At 42.1% G+C, this 18,148-nt stretch overlaps 1 protein-coding gene across 4 annotated transcripts; it reads right to left on the bottom strand.

Annotated features, from left to right (window-relative positions):
• Positions 1-45: 45 nt before the first annotated feature.
• MYSM1 (Myb like, SWIRM and MPN domains 1) lies at positions 46-17,217 on the bottom strand. 4 transcript variants are annotated; one of them, XM_079313428.1, is made up of 20 exons: positions 17,068-17,217; positions 15,093-15,168; positions 14,829-14,899; positions 14,490-14,567; positions 14,336-14,362; positions 13,739-13,817; positions 13,152-13,250; positions 11,807-12,558; positions 10,852-10,982; positions 10,006-10,109; positions 9,090-9,167; positions 7,946-8,034; positions 7,572-7,626; positions 7,442-7,492; positions 6,543-6,617; positions 6,096-6,284; positions 5,797-5,929; positions 3,944-4,049; positions 3,767-3,824; positions 46-2,964 (listed from the first exon to the last, which is right to left on the bottom strand). In XM_079313428.1, the coding sequence occupies exons 1-20, from the start codon at positions 17,124-17,126 to the stop codon at positions 2,806-2,808; spliced, it is 2,469 nt and encodes an 822-aa protein (XP_079169554.1). In that variant the 5' UTR covers positions 17,127-17,217; the 3' UTR covers positions 46-2,805. The 4 variants fall into 4 exon arrangements, with proteins under 4 accessions (XP_079169554.1, XP_079169552.1, XP_079169553.1 ...); XM_079313426.1 differs by having other exon boundaries at positions 5,797-5,845; XM_079313427.1 differs by having other exon boundaries at positions 3,767-3,821; positions 5,797-5,845.
• Positions 17,218-18,148: the final 931 nt, after the last annotated feature.

Genomic DNA, 18,148 nt, shown 5'->3' with positions numbered 1-18,148 from the left:
ACAAAGAAATTCCAGACCCGCCTCGGGCTGTTACAAACACGGACACAGCTTATTGCATGTACAGTCTTTATTAGCAGACTCTTGTCTATCATCAGTCAGAAACAGCAGAGAAGCAAGCAAAGGAAAAGAGTACTGAATATCAATGGCAACAGCATTCACTTTTTACTTGGTTATAGATTTTAGTTCTTTCAACTGAATTGTTTTTGGCAAGCTGGTTAGTTAAAAAAAAAATTAAAATAAGGATGTTCCCTCCCCTTGCACACAAGATCTGCATCCCTGTGAGGCAGCACTCTGGTAACTGGGAGAGCAAAACATGATTCAGCCAATAAATGCCCACAGGGAGGAATATTTGCCAGAAGTGACATCTCCACTCCCACAGGGAGGGGAGGGGGGTTTGTTTTGGTTTTTATTGTGGGTTTTGTGTCAATTTATTTTTGCCTTTTCTAACCTGTTGAATTTCAGTTTTAACTGCATCATTCTACTTACTGCTCAACAATTTCTCATGTCCTGAGCAAAAACTTGGTAAGGTGTAACACTAGTCCTAAGGAAAAGAACAGCAGATTAGTCCACACAGGTCCACTGAAAAAAAAAAAGACTGGATGGGAAAAAAAGAGCTTTATAATATAAAATTTTCATACCTAAAATGTGTTTGGTAGAATTGGTATATTAGTCAAACAGATTTTTATTTCCTGGGAAGCATACAACTTCCAAACTCATATCATTAACCACTCAGTGAAACTAAATAATGAAAATTAGGTTAGTTTATTTTCTTACCCTGGCTTCTGTCATTACTCAGCATCACAACTGTGCTTTTTCCAGTTCCTATAGAATTCTGTGTGCTAGACTGGATCCTGATGGTACAAGCATTGTATTTTCTCCCCCACCACCCTGCAACAAACACCTGGAAATCTGGAGCCTTTATGTACATGTCAAAGCTCAATCCTGCCTCATGTCCTCAGAAAAATCACTTCAAAAGTCTGGGACATTCAAAAATTTCCTTACATAACATCACTGCTAAACACAACAATACAACTCTGTGACTTTACCTCAGCCAGGACCTTGTTACCACTAGCTGGGTAATCCTGACTGAGAGGAGGAATGCTCTCCCACCTGGGGTGTAGCCAGGAATCCATGCAACAGTGGTGCTCAGGAAGCCCCAGAGATGAGAGTTTACAGTAAATGCAGCCTGAGTCAACAGGCAGGAGAGAGATGGATACACCAAGTGGTAAATCACACACAGCAGTGGGACCTAAAGCTGTGCACCAGCACAACTGAATGCAGGGAGAGCACATAACACCCACCAGTACTTTTGAGTCCACACTCTTAAATGTAAAATCACTGAGTTTCAAGGGCTCACATTTTCATCTGCTCATGTTCTGCTCCTTCCCCTTTATGACAGAGACTCTTGAGGCCTGATAAAAATATAACTTTAACTTCCTGTGAAGGAGTTCCTTCCTCGGGACACAACTTTATGATTTTAAAGCTTTTCAAACTCTTTATACGAACAAAAAGTTGAAACATATAAAATCTTATAATTCCTTTTATGTTATGTAGAACTATATATATATATACACACACATTTTCTTAAAATAAAAATTGGGTCCATTGTCTCCCCTCTAGATATAAATCCAAAGTCTTGCTTGAGACTTTCAATATATTTTAGACCTCTCTGAGAAACTCTGCCCAAGATAAACATCTGTAAATAGTAATACCTGTAGACAAGTCAAGTTTCCTTAGTATTTAGAAAGCCACACTTAAAGCACATTTTTTCTAAAAAGATTCACAGTGATACAGCTCATGACCATTTCCAAGTTGCAATCAGGAAACTCCTTAATCAAGATCAATCTGTGACTGATTTATCTAAATATATACCTGTATGCAATCATAACTGAGGAACTGATATAAACAAGTGTTTTTCTATTGAACTGTACATTATAGAGAAGACTCTAAATATAAAAGTGGGGATTTTTTTTCTTCAGAAACACAAATCCTTTCCTGCTTGTTGCACTCAGTTTGCCATCAATCAGGAGCTCTTGTTTCCACAGGAAACAGTGGCAACTAGAAGTGGACAAACCACAACGATCTGGAGAACAACATAAAACATTCCTGTAGAATGGAAGGTCAGAAAGAGGCAACCTGTAGTAAGACAGGAGTTATCATTTCCACTGGAAACAAGCACTGCCACTACTGAGGAGTCATGAAACTCATCAGCTTTTTCTCCCCAATATAGAAGCAGGATGGAAAAGAATGTGCCAAAAAAGCTACTTGACCATCAGAATCATTGGGGAAAAGTAATAAGAAAAATAATAGTAAAAAATTAAATTGGGTGATGTATTTTGCTACAACTGGATGAAACTTCTTACTGGACACCAGGAAAGTTTGGGCTACAAAACTCTCATTTCAGTTGTTTCTCTTTTGTGAACTTACACTCTCTAATGCAAAGGAATAAATTAATTCTGAGTTAGAGGTGCACTTGCAGATAAAAACATTAGAAAAAATTCCCAAACTGAAAGGCTTGAGAGAGGACAAACACTCCTTGAAGTTGCACAGCATTCTTGACAGGGTGTCCTCCTTCCCAAACATCAGGCAGGTCAATCATTAACTCCATGGCACTCATTAGCATTAAGCATTCCTGGGCACACAAGACACACACATTAGGGGTGTTCAAAGTGTTTTTAAACCACAACAGTAAAATGACACTGGATTCTTAACAGTCTCTATTAAAAGGAATAACAATTCTGAAAGAGTTGACATAGTGTAGAGGAGGGGAAGAAATTAAAAAATGAAATCAAAATTCCAAAATCATCACACTGGCAATTCGCGTGAACGTTCGCTCTCACTTTCTTCAGCACTTTTTTCACTCTTGTATGTGGAGAGGAATAAGTTTTCTATCTGAGTCAAGAACTCTTCAGCAATGAGGCAGTTTGTTACCTTGCCCAAAGTCTTCCTCATGCACTCCAAAAGCTAGGAAAAAGAAAATGAAGTATGTTTTAAATAGTCATTTTCCCCTCCTTTTATCTGGTAAATATTGCAAAGAGGTTTTTATTTATTTATTTAGGAGGAACACTACAAAAAGTGCTTGTACATTATAAATTTAAAAGGAACAGGGTGATCTAAACCCAAATCTTGAAAACCAATTACCCAACAACTAAATTTCAGAGCATTCTGCCAACTCAAGTTCAGATTTACAATTTACAAGCAAAGATGTATTTGAGAGGAGAGAAAAAAATTTGATGTGTGCAATTACTGTGTGCAAGTTTTCTGTTTATGCCTTTTGCTGTGGGCAGAGTTTCTGTCTTGTTTGTTCAATAATAGTACAGCTGCCATTAGTCAGAGCTCTAGAGCAGTGACTACACTGACTGGAAAATTAAAGTTCCTACTTATCCATAAGAAACATGGCACATCATTATTTTACTGAAAGAACCAAGGACCAGGAAGGTCAAATCTGCTCTTGAGACATGTGCAGGTCTTGACACTCAAAGCACACAAAATACTGAGGAGAGGCCTGAGTAATTAATTGCTAATTTAACCCTCTCCAAACTGAGGGTTAAACCTGGTGTCTGCACATAACCACACCCCCACCTCTCTCAGAGGAGGATCTTTATTTTCACTGTGTTGTAAGTAAATAAGCTGTGCCACAGAAATAATTTATTATCATTAATTTACATCTTTGATTTATAAAAGTGTAATCCAAGTGACTTCTGATATGACAGATTTGTATTTAAGAAACCATCTAACATAAAAAATTTAAGAGAGGAAAACTTACTTTCTGCAAACAAGTCAGGTCAGAATCCCTATGAAAAATTTTATCCATGGGGACACTGCTGTTGGAAGAAAAACAAACAAGAGTGCTGGAGAAAGCAGCTACAGGTCATGACTGAAACATAACAATAAATGTATAAAAATTCCAACCTGGCTGTTTGTAACAGAAGGAGACCCATACCTGTGGCAAAATCTGTATTTCTCAATTATCCACCTTGTTTTTTCAAATATTAATTCCCACTGAGGCTCCTCCAACATCTGTTCCATTTCAAATTTGTAGGGCAGGCCTGCAATCAATTGAAGATCATTATTTAGTGTTTCTGCTACACTCCACTATTTTTTTCCTGTTCAGTTTAGGTGCAATCCCTTCCTTCCCCATAAATGTTCCTCATTTATTACTGACTACAGAAGCCTGTAGTTGTTACTTGACAACACTAAGGAGGTTAAAGGATGACGTGTTTTGGATTCCAAATTTAATTCTGGTGGGAGTAGGAACAAATCTGTTCTGCTCCCTGCCCTTGCCAATTCCCATTCCATAAGGAAGGACACACAAATCTACAACAAACCCAGCAATGGAAAAATGAATTGAGTGTTTCTAACTTGGTTGCACTTTTGTAGTCTAAGAGTTATATGGTTATTAAATTAATAAAAAAGGTTTGGTTTTTCAGTATGAATGGACTGATGGTGAAGTGCTGATTCTTGTTTTCAATTTCAAAGAAATTTTGCTTAGAAATGAAGAAATTCTTCTAGTTTACTGCAGGTGGGGGAAGAGAATTCTAGAAAACATTTTTAAAAGACCACAGATAGTTATTTGGAGAACACAATTCATTTACCAAAAATCAGGGAGCAGACACTGTACATTTCAGTCAGTCATTTCCAAAGAGCCAGAGGAGATGGCATTTTGTAAAACCTTCAATTCAGGAGCTAAACAGAAATCTGAAATCCTTTGAAAGAAAATGCAGATGTCTACAAAAATGTCTCCTTCTTGGGGCAATAGAGTTTGTCAGTATTTTAACTCCCCTCAACAAGGGTGGAATGTGTAGGAAAAGAGGATAAAAGTGCAGGAGTCTGAGTGTGGTAAACAGGAACTGAGGCACAGCTGTGGCCACTGCTCCTCCTGCCCCAGGACTGTGCATGAGGCTCCAGGCAGATGGGCTCCCTTGTCTGCTTGCTCAGGAAAAAACAGAGAACTTGGGCTCACAAGGCCTCAGCCACTGCTGTGCCAAGAGAACTGGAAACCTTGGAGTGTGGATGCAAAAATCAGGACTTCATAAATAGAGGGAGGAGGAGAGAGAATAAGAAGTCTCCAGAACCATCTACTGTTATCAATGGGAATTTTTCTCAAATCCATGTCAGGAAAAGAGCAGATCTGATCATCACTTGCAATACAGCAAATTTTATGAGGTATGTCCTTAATTGTTCAAGAAAGGAAAAGATCCTGTTTTCATTAAATGCCAATGGCATTTTTAATCAGGAATTTGTCCCTTAGTTGGAGGCTCATGCCAGCATCATTTCAGCTTTTGTGCCTTGTGTTCCCCTAACTCATTTATTTGATCCTCTGACCTTCTGAATGCCGTTACTCAAAAATTAAGGATTTTTGACCACTACAGCAGCCAATTCTCTGCTATCTGCTTCTGTCTCCTTGAGCAGAGAATCTGTTCAGAATGTTGCAAGTAAAACATGGGAAGTGGTTTCTAAGCTGTTCACATGGATTCTGTATATAACAGGGACCTGTGTCCCAACTCTCACTTTTTCCAGGAATTCTGGGAACTACTAACACAGAAGATCAATCTTGTATGCATTTATACTTGTCTATTCCTGTCCTGACAACACAGACAGGTTTATTCTCTCAGTGAAATTCCTGGGTTTGTCCAGCACATGTTACCATTATAAATGACACCACATATAAATTACATCATATTCCCAATATAAGTACATAAATACTGATTTCTCAGGTTCAAAAGCAGACACCTTCCCCTTAACACCCAAAAGGAAAAGGAGAATTAAGGCACTGGATTAAGCAGGGGTACTTACGATAGGAACCATCAGAACTGATCTCATCACTAATGACCAGACAGGTGATCTGGGAATAGGGAAGAGGATTATTCCTGTTGTAAGGACTTATGATCATCCCGATGAACATGGCACCACCCCTGGAGAAATAGCTCTAAAAAACACCACACACAAAAATCCAGTCTTACTCAGAACAGCAGTGCTCAAAGCCAAAGAAGAGCTTTTACATCACTTCATGCTGAGCTGACAGAGGACAGGTGGGGCAGCAGTGAGCTCCCTGCAGCAGCAGGGGCCGCAGGGCTGTTTGGGAGTGTCTGTACCTGGTACTTGGCCTGCGTGTCGATGTCGCGGATGGAGGGGCTGGGCTCGAAGGCGGGGTGTGAGTGGTACCAGCCAATCACCCGGAAGCCCCTGGCTGCCAGCGACTCCGAGGCCTGAGTCTGGGACACCGGGTCCATCTCGCACTGCAGCCCTGTGCTCAGGCTGTTGCACGGCTCTGCTGCACACACCTGGGCAAAGAACCCCCAGCTGCATCAGGGCAGGAACCTCCAGCAGTTACAGCAAACTTCCACAGTTGTAAGAGTCATTTATCAGATCTTCCTCGCGATGCAACTGACACTTGAATGTAAGCTCAACTCGTATTTCAAGACTACAGTAATGAACTTCAGCTTTAATATATTAAATTAGTTGCCTTTTAGAAATAAGTTACATCTGTTCAAATTAAAACTGTGATTATTTCAGTTTTAATATTATAGAGAAACACTTACTTCCACAATTTTATCAGCTTCAGAGTACCTTCCACCAAGCAGCCCAATCACTTCTGCCAGAGACACGTGAGAGTGCTGGAATGAGATCAAACAAGTAGGAAAGTCCAAGTTGGGGGATTCCTCACAAGGCAGTGACTTCCCAAGGATATGTAGAAAGAAAACTCAAGACAACTCAACTCTCAAATACCCAGTACTTCCAGTTAAAGCAAACAGAAAAGATTAAATTTGCTTATTATATACACACCACAGATGTAGTGCAAGGGTGCAATGCTTCCATACATGAGGCAATGCTGGCTTCAGAAACTACAGCCTGGGCACTGCTGAACAACTGCACATATTTTGGTACAGCCTGTTATTCTTGAAAATATCCACACACTGCTTTGCAAACACAAAATCAATTCCCAGACTGGGAGAAAATGAAGCTATAGATTACAAAAGGGCAGTCTGTTTCAGAAAGTAGCTTTAAGAAAATTAGATTTAAAGTATGACAGAGAGTAGCAAGTAGTAAAGCTCTCAGTAAAGTAGCAAAGCTCTTATTAGTTTTTCTATAAGGTCAATAGTTGTACATTAAGCACAATCCAAATCCCATTCATTTTAGGGGCTTTATTTAATACTAGATTCTCACTTGTAGGTCTGACTAGAAAGAATCACAGAATGGTTTGGGTTGGAAAGAACCTCAGTGATTATCTCATTATTCCCCCTGTCATGGGCAGGGACACCTTCCATTAGAACAGGCTGGTCAGATCTCCACCCAACCCAGCCTTGAACACTTCCAGGGATGGGGCAGCCACAGCTTCTCTGTTTTATTTTTTTGGTCTTGTTATGCTGTTCATTAAAAAAAAGAACCAAACCCACAGCATACACATCACAGCTTTTTGAAAGACAAACTTAATGCTCACCAAATCCATTATTAAAAGTGCTTCAGAAGACACTTTCACCTGAAAGGGTTCCTGAAATGATGAACACAATAATAAGAAAAGTAATCCAAGCAATGGAGCTTCCTTGGTTAATTCACTCAGAGGTACATACCTGCTTTTCTTCTGTGAACAAGCAGCATGGTATCAGCTGAAAGGGATCAAAGGAACTATAAAATGAAAGAAAATTTCTCTAAAGATGTAGGACAGTCAGGAAACTTTTCAAGTTTCCCACTGTCTCCTTGGCATAGGAGGAATAACCTTGTTTCCTTCACTGGATTGTTTCATCCCACATTAGGATAGCTTCCACCAAATACAGAAATGTCACCTCCCACACTCCTGAATTCCAACACAGAACATCTGAAATGCATCCCTGCTATTTCAGACCAGGATACATATTAATGCTGTGCAGGGTTCCAGCCTGACACTACACAGGACATTTGTTCCATTTCTAGCAGTTCTATGTTTGAACACGATGCAATCAAATACCTTTTGATTTGTCTCGAACCTTTAGAAGATTTTGCAGGTTTCAGTTTTTCTTCCTCTCTCCTTCTTGCCAATTCTTCAGCTGAGAGATGCTAAAAAGATTTTATTTTAAATTGAATGTTTCAGTGTCTGAAGTGCTTTTTCAGTCCTGATTGCAAAACCAGCCCAGAATAAATTCTTTATATCCCTGCACTCTAAATATAATTTGTGTATTGCAAGACTACTTAAGAGAGCAGCAACAGCCATGGCAGGACCAAGCAGTGTGGAAGGAATAACAACCTGAGATCAAGCCCACAAGGTGCCTTATAAGAGAATTTTCTCACTCTCCAAATTATTCAAATTCAGTAAAATCACAGCCCACATCACAAACCAGTTGTAAATCCAAATGTGACAAACTGCCATTACAAACCATGGCCAGAATTCATCATGGCCCCTCTTTAGGGATGAATGTTCTCAACCTTCATTTCCATCCAAATATGTATTTTCCAGGAAGTGTTAGAATTATTAACCCACATTTATTCAAAAATAGGTAAGGCATGATACCATTATGGAAGCAATTGTTAGAGGTAATTACTGAAAGGTTGAAAATTAAGAAGGTTTTCTATACCGGAAAATTGAATGTTTACAATTTTTCACTTTTCGTATAATTTGTAATTGTAAGAACAGACATTTATTTTCTTTCCAATTCTCCCATAAAATATTTAACCTTGTATGAATTTTTCAAGCACTTAATAAACCACAGTATTACTAGGGATATTGCTAGTAGCAGAATTAATATTAGGAACTCATTATCACCTACATAATGAGCACAAGGAAACCATACGGGACTGAAAAAATAACATTTAAATGCTATTCTCCCATCCCCTACCATTACCCTAAAGGCACTTAACTGAAAGCAATGGGTCATGAAATCTCCTACAAGACAGGGCAAAGAGTTTTATGGGCATAAAACCCCAGTGCAAACCCCAAATGCAGCTGTATTTATCAGCACGAAGATGTACCAGTAGCTGCAGTACTTTTAAATTACACTTCCACAAGAGAGGTTAAGTCCCTATGACACAACTGTTCACTTCTCTGATGCAGCAGCATCTGCCAGCAATTAGCAAGAATTGATGATTGAAGGTAAGTTGAAAAGCAGGTGGATTACCTCAAATGTCTGTCCTTCCAAATCCTTTGCATCACACCAGTTTCCCCAAGGGTCCCGCACTCGCCGTCTTCTCGTGCGCTGAGGCAAGAAACCAAAGTCAAAGCTCTGACCCTGAAAAAACTGCATTTCCTGCATCTAGGCAGCCACAAGGGCCAAAGGTCACTGCCCCAGCAATGGTACTGACACCCCATGGGCCCAGAAAATAAAGAACACCCTAGACTTATATAGAATTAAGTAGTTCACAATGTGTCATTAACTACTGTCTGTCAAGTTTTGGGGGTTTAAGGCTGTAAAGCCTGTTAGTGCTCCATGGAATATCAGCACCCCTGACAGCAACAGGGCATGGATATCCAATTCTGAATTAATGCTCAGACAACACACAAAGCTGTAAACTCAGTGTGTTTACATTTAGTGTATGCTACATTTCTTTACATTTCAATTTATTATTTTTAAAGTGGGATTGATTTAATTTTCCTCTCATCAACTGATGTACTTTGCTGTGAAGTGCTTAAAAATGCTACATTAAGTGCAAATATAAAAATTAACTCTGGCAAGCCTTGGTAATTCATGCAGTTATAAATGAGTTACTGCTGCATTTAATTGTGTGCACAGGGCTCTCAGCAAGCCCTACATATACCTACTGTATTTAACAATTGAAATGCAAGCAACTTAATCACACACTGCAATGCACTTCACTATTTTGTGGCTAATAAATTATGGAGAGGTGGGGAGGAGGGGGTTGAGGCTGCACTGAGGTACCTGAACATGTGAATGGGTGTGAGACACCTGTACTGACCCCAAATCACAGAGCACTGTAAGGAAACTGCAACCTGAGTGAGAGGAGAGCTTCCCTGAGGTGCCTGGCTGGGAATGCAGGCTGGGAGGATTCCCCCCTGTGTGCTGCCCCAGGCTGTACCATGGACTGCAGGCGCTGGGCCAGCTGATAGGCTTCCACCGTGTCCTTGGCCTCGCGGCAGCGGCTCCTGTCGGCGGGCTGGGGCCGGTTGTACACAGCCTGCTCTGCACAACACAGGGGACAGTGCTGTCAGCAGGGCAAGGGCACTCAGCACTGCACACACTGCAGTCACGTGGAATTCTAGGTGATGGCACAGCCCTCTGCCACTACACTGTTATAAAAACAAAACCTCCTTCTTGGTAATTAATTTTTAATAACTTTACTTCACACAAAATGCGATTGCAGGACATTGCTCCTCTCCTAGGTCACTGTCATGCAGCTTTGGACCAAAATGCATTCAGAGCCTCTAAATCAGCATCAAGTTACAGGTGCATATTGACTTTTAACAGGTCACCTAATTTTAACACTTGAATTGTTTAAAAACTAGCCTTGAGGATGAAGATATAGGTATTCATTTAGGAAATAGTTATAATTTAGTGCGGGAAAAGAAACAATTACTTGAATTCTGCCTAGCAAGAAGGAGGGCAGAATTTCAGCTGGTTTCAGGACACACAGAAAAGCATGAAACAAAACAAACATCCCACCAACTGGTGTGTTGTTAAAGATGAGGAAAGGGAAATTGTGTAAATCCAAAATTCCTAATCCTGTTAATAGGTTACAAGCTCCTCTAGATTTTCCAAAGTTACAAGGGACAATCTGTGGGAAGCACCTACCCAGCGAGAATGAATGTGCATCCTGTGTGAGCAGCACACCCTAACACTGGGCAGCCCTTCAGCACTGCACCAAAAGAGGCTCTTTATTGGCTCCAACAGAAATATTAGAAACACACAGATGTATGATCTTTACCACAGCCAAAGTTGATTGCTCCTATCAGCTCCAGGTAGGTGTGGATCCTCCCAATGCAGTTCACATCCCCACAGTTCTTCAGGCCTGGACGCACCGAGGTCTTGTTCAGGTATTTGGGTTTACATCTCTCCCTAAAACAAAGCACAACACCTGGTCAATGAGCAGAACAAACCATGGGGGAAAGAAGGAGCTGGGTAATTTTAACTGATTTTCACTCTCTATGCATTTATACCTTCCTTTAAACTGATATGGAATTTTTCAGTTCAATACTTCTCTGGTGTGGAATGGAATTTTAGTCTCTCTTTGCAACTAGAAGCTGTCAGAGCACAAGACAACTGAGTGATAACAGAGTTAAACTCAATAATTCTTTCTACTTCAAAGCAAGTACAAACCAAAACTGGCAACCAAATTATCTTGAGCCTGCTACCACAAATCACTACAGTTCCTTACACTGAATTTTTGGAGATGGAATATAAAATATTTAAGTGTACAAGCATCACTCCAAACTGATTCTTAATATGAGGCATTCTTTTGGTATATATCATTTGCTCTAACATAGATTATTACCTCTTGCTGCCCTTCTCTAAAGGCAGGGCTATAGAATTGATATTGTTGGTTATTTTAAGGAACCATTTATTAAAACCATTCTGTGTATAGGATGGCAAAAATGGCAAGAAAATAGCACAGGCAAAATAAATGCAGCCTGTTCTGGTACAGGGTATTCATTTTCTTAATGCTTCAAAGTATTTTCATTGCTCAGCTTCCAGAATGCCAGAGAAAAACTCAGGAAGATGCAAAAGAAGCATTAATAATGAATGCTTTTCACTGGCAAGCTACCACACAATTAATTTCACTCTATTCAGAAGCAAGCCATTAGTGCTAAGTAGTATTTTAACTATATTAGACCAGGACATCTTAATCACTTATTTCAGTAAAAGAAATTAATGTATCTCACCACTGATCCAAAATGTAATTCCTGATTTTCAAATAACGCTCTGGTGTTTTGGCCTGGCGCCCTTCAAAGAATTCAGGAATAGCCTGCTTTTCTTCTTCCAGAATGATGCTTCTGTCAACCTCCACTTCTTGATCAGGTGGCTTCAGCTCCTCTGCTTCCTCTTGATGATCTTCATCCACTTGGCAGGGAGAAGGAAAAAGCAATCCATTATCAGCCTGGTCTCTTTGCTCCTCACTGAGCTCCTGATCGGCTCCTTGTGCAGTCCCACATGTGACTGGTCCACCTTGTTCAGCTTTCTCAACAAAATTATTGCACTGCTGGTAAACCAAATTCACAGATTTATCCCCATTCAGGTGCTGGGAACATGTTGCTGCCACAGCTGGAAATATCAATTCATCCACTGTGTCTTGCCTAGTGTGCTGAGGATCTTCTTTAGGCAAAGCAGTTGCAGTACTGTGGCCAGCAGATGATAAACCTGGTTCCACTGCTTTTTTTTCTTCAACTGGACTTTCTGGGATAACAGATGATTCAGATTTTCCTGTTTCTTGCTGGAAGGCAGGAGTGAGTAGTTCATCCATGTCATCAGTTATGTCCACTTCCTCATCATCCGAGAGCTTTTCGATTTTCACTGCGTTCAGGTTGGGGTCTGCACGGCCTCTCAAGTTCCCAGCTTCCACCCTTATCCCATCTTCCATGGGAAGGCTGCTCCCACACTGACTTTGCTCTTCTTTTTCTGAATCACCATTTTTTGCCTTAGGAAAACATAAAACACTTTTAGGAGGGAAAAACAAATCAAAACCATCTGCCTCCCAAATAATCAGGACTGTTTCATTTGAACAGCAGATATTCTAAAGTATTTCTTCTTCCATTTATCCTTTCAATTTAGTTTAATCCATTGCATTGCAACTGACTTTTATGCAGCATTATAGGTATACTTTAGGCCAAGTGTAAATTTACATGTATTTCCAATCAAAAAACCCTATAGTTATTTTGTCTTAAAGCCCATGAAATCTCAAACGAGGCTGAAGCTAAAACTACTACATAGAGTAGAAAGAGCTGTGTAGTAGAAAGCCATATTTTCAGACTAACAACCAGCAGTATAAGGGACCACAACTATACTCCATTTATTGTTTAGTTACACCAGCAATAAGAGCAGTGGTCACTCTAGGAATCTGAGACCAAGTCTGACTTCACACTTAAATCTGCAAATAAGGATATTCCACTTCTCTGGATATGGGAATCATTGAAGTACCTGTTTTGACAGCAGTGCCCTGAAATGACAGATTAAAACCAAGCTCCCCATTGGCAAAGCCCTTTTTGGCAGCTCCAGGGATGCTCCATTTACCTTGTTCCTGAAGTACTGCCGAGCATAGCTCTTCACTTGCAGAACTGTTCGAGTGCCAATCAATTTGGCAATTTTTGTCCACCTGCGACCAAACTTCACCTGAAACAACAAAGTGACCCAAACTCTGACATCCCAGACATGGCACTGCATGTGTCAAATGAGTTCAAAACCACATTATTCATTAAAATGTACAGCAAACCCATGGTAAAGAACCTCACTCTTTGTATTCTACCAAGAAGGAAACTGCATCTAGTAGTTAGAATTATTGTTATTCTTAACTAAAGGATCTTCTTCACCTATTTCAGTCACTCTGCTACCTGCTATCCCAAGGAATCCTTGAGCTTGACAAAGCAAACCTTTTTACAATTGGCACAACCATTTAATCTCTGGAGACCTTGCAACAGTAAAGGATTTTACTTTATTAGCTGATTTGCCTTGAGAACATGCCATACTTCTCATAGTTACTGCAGCATTGTGATTATACAACATGCTTATTCATGTCAACCACTTAACTGTTAAAGATAAAATCACTAATCCAATTTAAAATATATTATATTATATATATATATATATATAAACAAACTCACCAGTCCTTGTTCAAACAGCTCTTTTTCTTCTGATGTCCACTTCAAGGAGCAGCCAGGTGATTTTGTAGGTGAACGCACCCTGGCAATGCAGGAAGCAGAAATCAGTGCTTTCCCAAATCCAGATGTTCTCCAATCCCAGTCACTCAAGGCACCTTCTGACAGCAGGGCTATTCCCCCATCTTTGGCAATGCTCAAACTACTGCTCTAAACATGAATGTGACTCAAATAAAATACCAAGAATCACATCAGCTTCTCCATCATGATGGAAGATTCAAGGCAACTCAATATTCACCATTGACCAATGGCACAGAAATCCATCAAAGCAGGCAAGAGAAAAGATCAGGTAAAAAAGACAACTAGAATTAATAATTTTTTTTATGATAAAGACCACTGTGCTACCAAAAAACTCTTCAAAACCTGGTTTACTCTAGCCTTTTGTTACACACCACAATATTTCTTCCTGTTGAAAGGTCTCTCAAATCATTTTATACAGCCAAACAAAAGAAACTAATATTTTTTTTTAAACAGTTATCTGGTAACTTAACAAAATCAGACATCACACTTAAAAATGCAATGCAGTCATTAAAGTGTACGTACATGACTTTTCCAGTTTTCTTATGTGGGCTGCAAATGCAAGAGTGAAAATAAAAATTAGTAATTGTGCTGCTGGTCCATATCCAGCAAACCTTATTTTATTAGAACTTTTCATTTCTACTCAGCTAACTAAGAATTATCTCCAGACAGATCTTACCTTTTCATAGATCTTTTCTCCACATCCTTTTGGTTGAGCCATATTTTTTCAGAAAGGGATTTATTAGATAAATAATATCTGAAATAGTCATTAAGTTTTCAAAGCATCAGAGATATTTGTACGTGTGAGAATTTTACTAATCAGATAAATTACAGTGCTTCAGAATTACCCAGCTGTAGAAACAAATACTGCAGATTCTACAGCAGGATTTCTGCAATCTGCCTAGAAATTGATAGGGCCTCAGTCACCTTAACAGGGAAAGATTTGTCCAGTTCTTTTGGAAACAGGAGGTTTTCTAGCATTCTACAGGAAAACTAAAACAAATCAGCAAAAGGATACTCTTCTTCCAGCAACATCTTCTCAATGACAGCCCTGTTTTCTTCACTAATGCTGCTGTCCAACGTCCAGGGCTGCAAACAACAAAAATACATTTTAATATCTGAATTCTGTCACTCTGTACTTGAGTACTGACAATAAATAGTTTCTAAAAGTAAAGAAGAAGCACTGGTTAAAAACCCAAAAGAGTATGTTCATGGAGAGAAGAGAGAACACAGAAGCTCTGATAACCTTGCTACAACTAGCATTGATTAAGAAAATACTTACAAGACTGTTGCCAGTTCTCCAAGATGAATCAAGATAATGGTCCTGCAGCAGGCTTGATGCTGTGTTTTCATGATCTCTGAAAGAGATTTTATGTTCAGAACCACTGTATTTTTAATATTGAATATCTTTGTATTATCTCCACTTAACGTTTCTATATCTTACTCCCAATAAAGTAAAAGAATTTTCTGGTAAATGCAAACTGCTTTTCCTGCTGAGGAGAACTCCTACTTGCATAAGGTTTAATAGAATCCTGTCATAGGGTTGTCAGAACCATAGAATAAAATCCTGGAATGGTTTGGTTGGAAGATCATCTCATTCCAACCCCCTACCATGGACAGGAACATCTCCCACTAGATGAGGTTCCTCCAAGCCCTGTCCAACCTGGCCAGGGCTCACCAGCCTTACAGGCAAGAGTTTCTTCCCAATATTTAATCTCGTGCTCATACAGACTTTATCCAGTTTATATTTAATCTTTTCTGTAAATAACCACTAATTAGAGATCTGTCACTGATTAAGATCATTGATCAACTTCCTTTTATTTTCATGCAGCATAAGATTTCCTTAACAATTCATGTAATTACTTGTTTTCAAAAATCTTTACTTCCAGAACATTCAGTCTTGTCTAAAGACTGATTAGCCCTATATTCCCTGCAGTGCTACTAAATTAAACTAACCTAATGCTTTGTGCAGCACTTCAAACATCTCTTTATAGGATAAAGGATCAGGATGAATCTCCATGTAAGGAGATCAATACAACTCCTGCTTCTTTCTGAGCACACCCAGGAGAGGGTGAGATCCAGAGCCCCCTTTGCCAGCAGCCTGTCTGCAGCAGTGGCAGGGCTATTTGTGGGCAGTGTGCCCCTGGTACAAACCTCTCATTCTCTCCCAGCACCTGCAAGTGCTTGATTTGAGGCATTACAGTCACTGCCTACTCACCTCAGCATCCCTTATCTGTGAATTTGCTGAAGACCAGAAAGCCCCAAGAATTGGGCTGCATCAAAAGCAACATGGCCAGCAGGGCTTTGCTCTGGTGAGACCTCACCTGGAGTGAGGTGCTGCATCCAGCTCTGGGATCCCCAGCATAGGAAGGCCATGGAAGTGCTGGAGCAAGCCCAGAGGAAGCCACGATGTTGATAAGAGCACTGGAGCACCTCCCCTACAAACACAGGCTGGGAGAGCTGGGGCTGTTCAGCCTGGAGAAGAGAAGGTTGTGTGGAGACCTGACAGCAAAGGGCTACCTGAATGTATAAAATACCTGAAAGGGCTACAGGGACACTGGAAAGGACTCTGCAGGAACTGTAGCGATAAGACAAGGACTAATGGATACAAACTGAGAGAGGAAAAAATTAGGTTAGATATTAGGAAGAAACTCTTTACTTGGGAATGGTGATGCCCTGGCACAGGCTGCCCAGGGAGACTGTGGATACCCCAGCCCTGGCAAGGTTCAAAACGAGATTTAATAAACCCCTGAGCGACTTGGTCTAGTGGGAGATGTCCCTGTTCGTGGCAGAGGGTTGGGATTAGAAGATCTTTAAGGTCCCTTCCAGTCCTTAACATGCTACGAACCCGTTTTCTCACCTCCCTCTCAGCGTTCAGCTTTCTGAGCCTCCCTGCCTCCGCGATCTCTCTAGCACAGTTACACAACCCAGCACCTTCTCCACGGGTATTTTAGGGATTCTCCCAGCAGCCTCGCAGCGCTGTTCCGGGCTCGGGGGGATGCCATGACGGCGGTTCCGCGTTCTCCTCACAGCAGCGCTACCCCAGCCCCGTTCTCAGTGTCCATGCCCCACACCGGCAGCGCTGCCCCCGCTCCGCGGGCACCCCGCGACACTCCAGGGTCTCTGCCGGAGCGGCGGGAAGCGCCCGGCCCGGGCCGCCCCCTCAGGAGCGGCTCTCCCCTCACGATCCGCGCCCGCCGCGGGGGGACGGGGCGCGCTGGCCGAGCGGCAGCGGGACCCCCGCGCCCCTCACTCACCCCGGCGCGGCCGCAGCGTCCCCCTCGATGTCCACCTCGGGCTCCTCCGCCGCCGCCATGACAGCGGGCCCGGCGCTATCGCGGGAAGGGGCGGCGCGGCGATGGGCGGGAGCAGCGCCCCGACGAGCGGCGGAGGCGGAGATGGCGCTGGGGTAGGCGGAGCGCGGGGCGGCCGGGGCGGGCGGCGCGCTGAGGGACCGGGCCGGGAACTGGGGGAATTAGGCTGGAAACTTGGGGGACATGGCTGGGAACTTGAGGGAAATGGACGAGAGCTGAGGGGTCCTGACCGAGAGCTGAGGGGTCACGGCCGAGCTGAGGGGACATGACCGCCGCTGAGGGGACATGGTGGGACGCTCAGGGGACATTGCCCAGCGCTGAAGAGTCACAGCCGGACTGAGGGGGCACTGAGGGAACATGACCGGCCCGAGAGCGAAAGGGAAAGGGGTGACAGTCAGGCGGGGCCTGAGGGGAAGCTGGAGCACACAGTGGTGAGGGGCGCCCTCAGAGATGTGAGCGGGTCTGGGCCCCTCACTGCGAGAAGGACTTGGAGGGGCTGGAGCTGTCCAGAGCTGGGGAAGGGCCTGGAGCACAAATGGGATGAGTGGCTGGGGGGTTCAGCCTGGAGAAAAGGAGCCTCGGGGGACGTTTTCTCTCTCCACAACTCCCTGTCAGGAGGGTGAGCCGGGTGAAGGAGGGTCGGGCTCAGCCTCCGGGGAACAAGGGACAGAATAAGAGGAAACAGCCTCAGGTTGCACCAGGAGAGGTTGAGATTGGATATTAGGAGAACGTTCTTCACAGAAGAGGAGATTAAACATTAGAACACCCTGCCCAGGTTGGCGGTGGAGGTGTTTAAGAAAGGACTGTGCTGTGGTTGACAAGGTGATTGGGTTGGACCCGATGATCTCTGAGGTCTTTTCCATCCTAAATGGTTCTGTGATGCTCGGAGCCCACACGGGCTGTGTGCCTGCCCCTATGTCCTTCAAGCATGTGGCCATGTCTGCTCTTCACCAGGGCATTGCGAGGGTCCAGTTTAAGTGTTGTTTTATCAATAACAAAAAATCGGTTTTTTGCATTCTTAAAT

The sequence above is a fragment of the Erithacus rubecula genome (genome assembly GCF_903797595.1).
Source record: "Erithacus rubecula genome assembly, chromosome: 10".
NCBI classification, from domain to species: Eukaryota; Metazoa; Chordata; class Aves; order Passeriformes; family Muscicapidae; genus Erithacus; species Erithacus rubecula.
This window is presented reverse-complemented; position numbering and strand designations above follow the sequence as displayed.

Coding starts and splice junctions, on each gene's coding strand:
- MYSM1 (XM_079313428.1), bottom strand. CDS start 17,126: ATGGCGGCGGCGGAGGAGCCCGAGGTGGACATCGAGGGGGACGCTGCG. Junction 12,559..13,151: donor GGCAGTACTTCAGGAACAAG/GTAAATGGAGCA, acceptor TGTTTTCCTAAG/GCAAAAAATGGTGATTCAGA. Junction 3,825..3,943: donor AAATACAGATTTTGCCACAG/GTATGGGTCTCC, acceptor TTCTTCCAACAG/CAGTGTCCCCATGGATAAAA.